Genomic DNA, 11,182 nt, shown 5'->3' with positions numbered 1-11,182 from the left:
GGTTTTATTTTTTGCTAAAATTCCTTTTAAAATTATTTGATTTTGGTGTTATAGAAAATCTTGGCATCCATAATCTATAAAAACATTGATATTTGTGAATGTCAATAACTTCTATTAATGTCATGTTGCCAAACGGGACCGTGCCGGGCCAGTATCAGTTACTGGGAAGCAAAGTTTCCCATGCAAGATGTGGCAACGCTGCATTCGTTTGCTCCAGCATTATTTTTTTAATGCCCACATACAATCTACACTACCTAAATATCATGTATTTTTTGATCATAGAAAAATTGCAAACAAATTCAGAAGCGTTTCCATCACTTTTATTTTTTTTTCAAGGTAAACTGTAAGACTAGATACTGTTTAAATATTTTCATTACTTTACAACAAAATATGCGTTCTAAAAATATGCAAAAGCCATTTTATTAATCTACATTAATGTTTTCAACTTACTGTGGAAGATGAATGTTGTAGACGTAGCTTTTGCTAGGTTGAGTTGCAAAGTTCATGAAGTTGACAAAATGGCTAATTTTATGGTGCGCGGAGTCATTTATTGCACTCGCATCTACATTTTTGAATTTATCATTAAACAAAAATATAATCAGAATTAAGGTTCAAATTTCCTTTAAAATGACATATTATTCATTATTATGACATGCATTGAAGTCCATACATAAATTTGCAAGGTACAGCGGCACATCATTCAGATGCCGACAGTAGGTGAAAATAAAGTGGCTAGCAAATCATCTACCCAGCAAAAGGAGTGAAAACCTCATACTATGCACTTGAAAACTTCTATTCAACTAGCCACCAGGTAAGAAAATTAAGGGCAGCTGACATTTCAAGCTCCGTCTTGTTGCCCATTCTCAACGCTACTGCTTTTTTAATACATTTCGTAGCCATTTCTGGCTTGGTCCACTAGAAAAATCAGCAGAAGTTGAGTGTAGCTAAAGTCTAAACCATGAAATCAAGAGTGATGATACCACAGTGTAGCAGCCAACTGACTAATTTGGAGATGGCTTAACAAAAGAAGCGATATAGATAAGAATTAAGAGGAAGAATTTCAACAAAGATTGTGGCTACTAGATAAGCAGCTCTTGGAATAGATTTCTGAAAAGAATTAAGATTGCTAGAGCTAAGTCTCTGGTGGTTAACGGCCCTCCACCACATTAATCCCGGGTTGACCATCCTGCCATTCTTGAGAATGATTTTCAATGGTATTTCAAATAAGCACCAGTAGCCTTGAGAATAGGCAATGAGACAAGAGCCTAAAACATCAACTACTTTTAATTTTCTTACCAAATTGCACATTTGAGATAAGATACTAATACTAATTACCGGGAAGTTTTACATCATATACCAGCCATACTTCTCTAAAATCAAGAGCAAATGGGATAAAATATAACAAATATTGTGTTGATCACTCTTTCCAAGAAACACAGATCCATGAATGTATTAATGAATGATGCATGGCAATGTGATCACAGATATGAAATTGTGCAGGATGGCTAAGGTTCATCAAATCACTATATACCAGACATGGTGACATGCAGTCACACAGTTTAGTTATGAGCAAATTCTTATGCTCCACATTTATTACCATTTTATCACTTAAACACATCCTATTCTGAGATGATAAAAACTGTCCCTCCTGCACTCAAATCAACACCTAAATGCATATTGGGCAACTTAAATATGACAATAATACCATACCCTGTGCATTGTAGTAAGGAGTTGATTGTCTCTCTCCATTTTTATAATTTTATTACAGTTCTCGGATGCCATCAACCCATCAGCATTAAATAAAGACTCAAATGCATCTCCCTTCTCTCCAAACACTTCAGGCATCAGGAAGTTCATCAAAGACCACAACTCTGACAGGTTATTCTGCAGAGGGGTACCAGTGAGCAGCAGTCGACAGCCAGAATTAAAGCTTTTGAGAACACTGCAAATTAAAATTAAGAAACAATTACACAAAAGAATTTCAGAAATCACGAAAGATTATTTTCTCAAAATAAAGAAAAAGTTTAAATAATTATTATTCAATATATTTGTCCTATAAATACCTAAATTTAATACTGTAGACGGTTGCTTCACAAGGGTTTGATTAAATATGGATTTCACATACGATCTTAACTATTTTATCTGCCCACTTTCATCCCTTATAGTGCCACCTACTTGAAGCGAAAAATATTACTGATATAAATTTTATTCCTCTATGTAACATAATAAAACTTATTACTCAGAATTGTGAAAGGAATTAGGCCCCACAAAAATGCTGTGTTCTGGGGTGACTATCCATTAAAGTACAAAGGCAGACATTCACGTTATGTTTACATAATTTTCAGTTACAAATCACTCTCACAAAAGAAGAAGGAATGTGTCCATGCAGTGAAAGAAATATAAAAAAGTTTACAAACTACAGAGCAACCTCAATATAACGACACCCCACGGTGCACTAATTAACACTCGCTATAGCGAATTATCGCTTTACCGGAGGTGGAGCAAATAATAGCCAATATACCTGTTGCGAACAGATATACAGGAACAGGAGTGGTGTGGCGACAGATAGACATCTATCCGATAAACGTAAGCATAAATCCAGACGAAAGGCGATGTTTTTTTGCATCACTAAATTTCCTTACTCAAATAACGACTAACTATTCAAACAATTTATAAGCGCCACACTGAATAAAAATCATGCAAAGCATTGTTTCGTCAATCATTATGTTTATCGAACGACAGTTTACCACATAAATTTGAGACTGAGCACTCCATTAACTTCATTTCTAACAGATCGCTAGCAATTACAGAGGTTAAGGAGTCTTGATGAAAGTCTTCCGGCGGTGAAACCCTCGCTATGGCGAGAGCCAACACCAAAAGGGTCTCGTAAAAACGAATTTTGTAACACGCTTATTATAGGGTCAATTGACGGTGCATCGGCTATCTCTCGTAATAGCGGGGATGTCGCTATAGCCCGTACTCGCTTTAACGAGGTTCCACTGAATATATAAATGAAAATTGGAGCAAAACTTCACAGCAAAAAATTACAATAAACCCAAGCAATGCCTGTAAAATCTAAGGATACTCTTAGTACCTCAATAAATTTTCAACACAGGTCATAGAAAACAGAAACAACTTCACACTTTGCAGGAAAGCGCTCTCAATTTAACCTCATTAGAGAAAGCTCAGAATGATGGCCATTACAGCTTTCGGCCAAGTGATGTCAGATGCTCATACTTAACATGGTGAGAGATAGGCACTGAACTATCCACAGAACTTCTCGGAACATTTCAGATGCACCGTGCACGCAGAAACAAGTGGTAATAACCACTTACTGAAACTATTTAAGAGTGAAAAGTTTCCTTTGATGTGAAAGGCATTATAATTCATTATAAAACCTCATACATAACAACAGAGCATTCCGCTCAAGAGGCCTGGTGAAAAAATGAATAACTTAATGTGTGTCCTAGAGATGCAAGCTGACTTGAGATTGGTTCATTTGAGTGCATTTTGTGCCCTCTTGCTCTCACTATCACATTTTACATAAAAAATAAAATCTATTTGATTTATGACCAAAATGTATCATCCATTGCATTTATCTACAATACGATACACTCTCGTTGGGATTATTCTATCAGGTTCTTTTCACTTACCTTGCTACAAGCCTAATATTGACACTACCATTGTAAACAAGAGCAAAAGGATTTTGGAAAGCAAGATGACTAGCTTTAGATTGTTTTTAAGAAAGAAAGTTTAGATGAAAAAGAAAGAGAGAAATCTGACTTCATTACCTTAGAAACCTTGTAGAGTATGATATCAGAAGTCCCATTAATGTGATACAAGCTTCGAAGATAACTAGTGAGGGGAGAAGCAAGAAAGAAATTATCAGCAGAATAGCCCAGGCGAAGAGAGCATTCCACCAAAAGAGAGACCTGCTTACAGTGGGAAACTTAAATATGGAAGTAAAGAAACAATTCATAAGAACCTACATCTGGAGTATGCTCCTATATGGAAGTGAGGCATGGACAATGACCGCAGCGGAGAAAGCAAGGATAGAGGCCTTCGAAATGCGGAGCTACAGAAGAATGATGAAAATCAAATGGATCGACCGAGTTAGTAACGAGGAAGTCCTAAGAAGAGTGGGAGAGAAGAGAAGCCTCATAAAAACCTTAACAAGAAGACGGAACAACCTTATAGGCCACATCTTGAGACATGATGGCCTGATGAAGACAATCGTCGAAGGACAAGTGGAAGGCAAGAATGGAAAAGGAAGACCTTGAACAAAATACATGGAACAAGTGAAGAAGGATGTGAAAGAGAAGAAATACGTAGATGTGAAAAGATTAGCTGATAGGAGAACTGAGTGGAGAGCTGCGTCAAACCAATCCTAGGATTGTTGACCAGTGATGATGATGAAGCTTCGAAGTGTGATGCTCGTTTATTTACTTAAGTGCTATCACACCGAGAGTAAGACTCTTCATGATCCAGAATAGGATTCTAGTATTAATATACAATACCTATTAAATCAAAATATATGCAATCATAAGTTTTTAGCTGCCATCCGTGCTTTTGGAAGATGCCATTGCTGAGCACCTGAAGGCACTTGTTACACCATTTAGTTGCAAGGGGTGTGATCCGCATCATCTAAGTCACACGTAACATCTCCTGTGATGTTCAGAAGAGCAATGTATTTTTCTTGGGAATGAAATTTTCATTTAATTAATTATAATAAATAGGAATTGAAATTTTAAAATCAAATGGAGACAAATGCATCTTAGGCATTACAAACTTGCCCTATGGACGAGAAAAAAAAATGCTGACTAACCTCTTGTAACAGCAAGAGTACTGGCTAATTGTAAAATATGGGTTTGGCCCTTCTAGTGAGAGAGTGAACACTAAAACCAAGTTTAATCAGAAACTACAAACAACCATTTGATACAAAATTTATCTAAATATTAAGCACTTCATAAACTTACCTCACAAGACGGCATTTGAAGTTCTTTAGTCTATGCCCTTCATCAACAACCATGTATCTCCACTTTAAGGCTTTGAAAAATGACTGGTCTTTTATGACCATTTCGTATGATGTTATAACAACTGGCATTACTTTCACGCCTAAGACTTCAACAGGTTTCAACTCATTCCTTAGCTCTAAACGTCTATCTTTGACTCCATGATACATAAGGATGGGAATCTAAAAAGAAAAATATCAGATGAAGCACAGAGATTGGAGAGTACAAAAAATAGGAATGCAGGCAAACACCATTTTACAGGTATGCAAAAGTTAGTTAACATTTTCGAAATATCATGGAATTGAAATGATAACATTGTTTCTCTTGCCAAAATTAATTAACCAGCGATTTTAAAAATATACCATTTTCTAAATTGATTCGAATGGTACATGAAATTTTAGAGCTTATTTGGGTACTTTTGAGAGCAATAGTAAATGAAGTTGGGCACAATATCTCGGGTGTTGATGAGTTGAATGGAGTCAGGCAATACATTGTGACAAATTGACATGATAAACTAAAACTTTACCCATGTATTTTTTTACAGTTTCTCTGGATATATCGAATTCAACTGGTTTTGACACACTTGAACAAAACAACCCATCACACACCAACCCATTTACGATGCCATATGCATGCACATTAGGGTGGTCACAAGAAAAAAGTAATGAGGATAATAAAGGGGGTATACAGGAATTTTTTTCATAATATCTGATGGGAGACCCTCCTAAAAGTTGAAAAATGGTCTACAGATGATAATGACAAAGTTTCAATTCAACATGATTACTATTAACAAAAGTTCCAACAGTGATTCAATTCAATTAAATGCAGGTTTCCAGAAGTATAATATTTAAAAAATTTAGCTTACCTTGGGCGCAAATCTCTGAAACTCTGATACCCAGTTATAAATAGTTGACAGTGGTGCAACGACAAGGTAATGTCCGGCTACACCCATTTCATACAGATGAGCAATCACAGCTATACTTTGAATAGTTTTTCCAAGACCCATTTCATCGGCTAGAATACCATTGATCCCATACTCGAACAAAGTCTATAAAGAGAAAATTTCATAGTAAGAAAAAGGCACAGGGACAAAATATTTGCAAGGCAATGCAGGTTTAAAATTAAATACTTTAAAAAATGATAAGTATTAAAATTGATTTTGTACAATGCTAACGAAATCTAATGACACTAATTGTAAGTGGGAAAGGCATAACAAGGTCATCTGTTAGATAGGAAAAGTTTGCAAAAATCTTCTGCGAGAAACTCAGAAGAAATTTTATCCCAGTCTCATCTATTATGCCAGTGGAAACTTGCGCATAATAATGATTATTTTTTAGGTTCCTGAGGACATGTTTTGCACAATAATGGTACAAGTTGTACATACTTCCATGGAGCACTAAAAGAGGGACAAATCAGGCATGAAGTTCTGACAATATGGAATGTTTTAAGGAGAAATACTAGCAATAAAATACCTATTTTCAAAGACCAGTGCATTTTCTATTAACAAAACTAATACTGGTAAAATAAAAAGTTTCCTAGAAAAGGAAATACATAACACAAAAAAATATCCAAAAGATACAGAACCTAATTTTTTACCTAAAAAAATTGAACAAATTAAACTGCCAAAAATAACAATACAGTGGAACCTCGATCTATCGTTTTTCAGGGGGATGGATGAAGAAAAACGATGAATGCAGGAAAACGATCGATGTGGGAATGATTTTCCGGGTTGCCTATGTCCCAGGAAACACTGGATTTTTGCGAATTATGATATTCATTAATGGATTCAAACGAGATTTTAGCTGATTACAGGAATATTATTACTTTATCGAAACACTTAGGTCATACTGTTGATTCGACTTATCTCTCTTTCTAATATCCTAAAGGAACAAGCCGCCTTGCTAAAAAATGTTTGCACTCCACTCGGAATTTTCACTGCTATTATGCATTTCTGTCTGATGTAAAAATTCTTATCCATCAAATGCCATTTCAAGTACACGTATTTATGAGAGAAATGATCGTGTTATGCCTCAAACAACTGATTTCACACTGCTATGTTTGGAGCACAATTTACATAACTTGCTCCCTCCCTCAACTTCTGACGACATCATCCATTAATTTGTTGTAACTTGTGAGTCAGTTCAAAATATATTCTGTATTCTGCAATGTAGCTTAAATTGTTACTGAAATTGAAAACTTATTTGCATGCTTAACTTTCACAGTTCTTATAACCTCAACAAGAAACTGCTCAGCAAGGTGGCACAGCGACACCATGGATACACTGGGCAGCCATGAATTAACGCAAAATTGTAATGCAGTGTTGCATTCTGTGGGATAACTACACTTTTCGATGCCTTGCATAGGCTTATCTACTTACGAACAAGGTCTCGGAACACATCTTACTCATATGTCAAAGAATTACTGTATATGTACATGATTCAATTGTAAGACCACTTTCAGAAGAAACGATTTTCCGCCAGCCGCCGCTCACAGCACGGCACAAGGCGTTGCAGAGTCATCTCCTCTCAGAACTGCCTGAATTTCATGTGAATGGCTACCAACGAAAGGTGTTTTGTATGAAAGCGGACTCAATGTAACAATATACATCACATTGCCATGCCAAATGGGCACCGTGCCGTCAATGGCACCCTTCGACTCATTTGAAGACATCCATAGAGTATCGAATCCAGTTGAGAACTAGTTGCCAGTATCCAGTCCAGTATGGTAATTCGTGGACCAGTCAATATGACAATACTCCAACTTACACCCATGCCTCGTTGGCACAAGGGATGCGCTCCTTGGCGTATTTTCGCCAATTGAATTTGAGTTATTTGAGACCATTATAACATTGGGTAGATATGTGTTCCCAGTAGCTTAGGTGTTGGGTATCGAATTACCTATAAACCATATATATTCCTATTGATAGCATTAGAGAACCTTATATACATAAACATTTATAGTTTTAAATAACTTAAAAATAGTAGGCATGTATTTAAAGATGTTTTATCTCATTAAAAAATATCCGAACGTGCTTTAGAAATTCCCTCCTCATGGGTGGGCTGACATCTAAGGAAAAAATGCATGCTATTTCAGGGGTTCATAATGCATTGCCAGCAGTTGATTAATTTTAAAAAAAGTCTAAAAACAATTATTGTATCACCCAGGCCTTTTAGTAGCTCATTCAAATGAGAGGCCAATGCTACCTAAAATACCCTTTCATTGCTCGGAGAGTTTATGAATGATAAATCTTAACTGGCTTTAATTTGAAACCCCCCAAGGCAGTAGCACCAAGCAGCAACGTGAAATCGTCTTTAAATGCCTTCAAACTTTACCCAGGTTTTTCTTCCCTGAAATATATTGAAATATTATTGATATTGAAATTGTGCTATGCAAGTTATGAGTGTACATCAAACAGCTTTACTAACATGATCACCCTTCCAAAGCTTCAAATCTTTGGCTGCAGCCAAGATCTTTCAGAAAAGATTTTTTTACACGGGGCACGGAATTGCCCAGGTTAGAGCTGCATTAATTTCTAAAATGGCGCGGAATTGCGGGAATGCATTAACGAAATTAGAAAAGGGGCTATTTCGACGTCTCGCATCCATGCATTCTTGCATGTGTTCTAGCAATTCGCAGCTTTACACGACGCAATTTTGATTGCGCCTTTGCACTAATGTCAGATTGCGCAATTCCATGTACCATGTAAAACGGCCTTTACACAATTTGCATCGACATATGAATGCACAAGCACACACTACATATAATGTAAGGAAGGCTTGTAAGAGTCTCAAGCCATTGGTCTCACACCAAATTTTGGACTCGAATGGAATCCATTTTAATTCCCAAAAATTTAACCTGATCACAAATGACTGAGAAAATGCATTTGTTTACCTTTAACCAATTGAGACCCTCAATTTGATATTCCCGCAGAGATGCATTTTCCAGTAAGAATGGCTGCTTCATGGGAACGACCTGTCCTCCAGCATTTAGCATTTCTTCCCTCAAAATACTGAATGGATCATTGGGGTCAGGATCCGGCATCTGTAAATAAATAGGGATAAATAATTACAATCAAACTGTAATAAAATGCCATCATATAACGCATATTTACTGTCCAATGATCAAGCAAAACTGGAAAGAGTGCTGTATTTCCACGTAGATGCCATGCACTATTTTTTAAGAAATGAAGGTGAAAAAAAGGTATTTGCCAAGCACCATTTTCTTTCAAATTCCTATTTTTTGTTTCTCCAGAGTTAAGCATTGGTGAACATGCCTATGTGAAGTATGGCGTAGTAGTGAACTAGTAAAGCATTTTGAAGTTATTTAAAAGAAAAACCGTCATACATCTAAGTCTGGGCATACAACGATACTTGAAGAAATGCTACATCAGAAACACCACGCTACTAAGCACTTACTGTGTACATATCGCACAAAATATGACACATTGTAGGACTGATACATGTTCAAATCTCTTTCTACATTGCATTCTGTAAGTGCCGTAAGAGAGAGTGGCACCTTAGGTCTTTCCAAAGTCGTAATCAGAGTTTGCCTCAGCATGTGTGGCAACATGTCTCACATTATAGGTAGTCACTTCAGTGTAACCATTAAAGCTACATTGAAAACATGAAAAAGTATTAGTTTCCTAGTAGAGGGACTGATATGCTTTGAGATAGTAACTTATTTCCCCAGTGCTTACATTAAATTTCCCAGTGCTTAACATGACACCTAAGAAGACACACAGCAGAGCTTTCAGAGGCACATAAATCAGCTGAGGAAAAGACATTACTACATACTGGGACAAGTTGGTAATGCTGACCAAACTCCAGTGTACTTTGAGAAGCAGTTAGAAACAACTGAAAATGAAATTGGCCAGAAGTCTGTTCATGTACAAAGTGGTGGCAATGAAAAAGTGTTGTACTGTGAAGTTGACAACAACAGCAGATGGTGGAAAACTCCCACCCTATCTTATTTTTAAACGTATTAAATAAATTAAAAACTATTCCCAAAAAGTAAACTATCCAGTTGGTTTAACAGTAAGAGCTCAAGAAAACAGTTGGATGAACCATAACATGATCTTAAGACTGGATTAAATGTGTGTGGGAAAGAACCGTAAAACAAAGGCATCTTCTTCTTCTTTGAGCCACTACAGCCCAGTCTTCACCTGCTGCACTACTGCTCCCCATTCTGTCCTATTGGCAGTTTTCTCCTGCCAACCTCTCACTCCCATCTTGCCCAGGTCACACTGCAATTGGTCCATCCATCTGCTCTTGGGTCTACCCGGTCTTCTTCCTTTAAATAGCCTCACTTTAACCATCCGTTTTGGTATCTCATCTCCTGACATCCTCTCAACATGTCCCATCCATTGTACCCCCTATGTGCCTCGATGAACTTTAGTATGTTCTTTCCTTCAATCAGCAGTTCTATTTCCTCATTATATTTTATCCTCCAATCCCCCCAATTGTATACTGGGCCATATATTCTATGGTTTATATATTATTCTATGGTTTATTCAAATATATTCGAAGGTTCCAAGACTTTCTTCATCCGACGCTGTCATTGTTCAGGTCTCTGAGCAATATGTCGCCACTGGCCGTACTAATGTCATGAAAAGTTTCATTTTCAGAGATCTACTTATTATTCTATTCCTAAGTAATTTTTAATTGGCATAGAAAGCCCTATTTCTGGCTTCAATTCATTCCCGCATGCACCCCCATGCAAGGTTATTGTCACTAGTTATTAATGCTCCAAGCTGCTTACACCCTGACACGTGTCACCATCAATGGTTAAGTCATGGGTCTCTCTTCGGTTCTGTACTGTTGACATCACCATGTACTTAGTTTTATTTATATTAATTTTAACCTATTCTGTTGCATTCCCTTTTCAAAATAACATAATTTGTCTTCAAGTCTACTAGTCTTCTTGCTGCAATTGCAATATCATCCACATATGCACAGATCTGACTTGACTTCTCAAATATCGTTCCTTTCAAATCTATGGCTTCTACCACCTTGTGGAGAGCCAGGTTGAAGAGTAGAGCTGACAGCCCATTGCCTTGTTTAACTCCAGTATTGAACTTAAACTCTGCACTGATCCTATTCTGAACTTTAACTCTTGCTCTTGTTTCTCCCAATGTGGTTCCCACCAACCTGACTAGTTTTGGAGGGATTTGG

General features: G+C 36.8%; 1 protein-coding gene across 1 annotated transcript in view; it reads right to left on the bottom strand.

The window, feature by feature from the left end:
• The window catches only part of LOC124171489 (lymphoid-specific helicase-like), a 58,075-nt gene that overhangs the window by 32,588 nt on the left and 14,305 nt on the right, over positions 1 to 11,182 (bottom strand). Inside the window, exons 5-8 of the mRNA XM_046550665.1 lie at positions 8,904 to 9,053; positions 5,878 to 6,060; positions 4,977 to 5,194; positions 1,711 to 1,942 (exon numbers count right to left, since the gene is read on the bottom strand). Coding sequence (XP_046406621.1) covers positions 1,711 to 1,942; positions 4,977 to 5,194; positions 5,878 to 6,060; positions 8,904 to 9,053 — 783 coding nt within the window. The remainder of the gene's footprint in view (positions 1 to 1,710; positions 1,943 to 4,976; positions 5,195 to 5,877; positions 6,061 to 8,903; positions 9,054 to 11,182) is intronic.

This window comes from Ischnura elegans, chromosome X, assembly GCF_921293095.1.
Source record: "Ischnura elegans chromosome X, ioIscEleg1.1, whole genome shotgun sequence".
Classification (NCBI taxonomy): domain Eukaryota; kingdom Metazoa; phylum Arthropoda; class Insecta; order Odonata; family Coenagrionidae; genus Ischnura; species Ischnura elegans.
The sequence above is the reverse complement of the archived record's forward strand: the minus strand, read 5'-3'. Positions and strand labels throughout refer to the sequence as shown.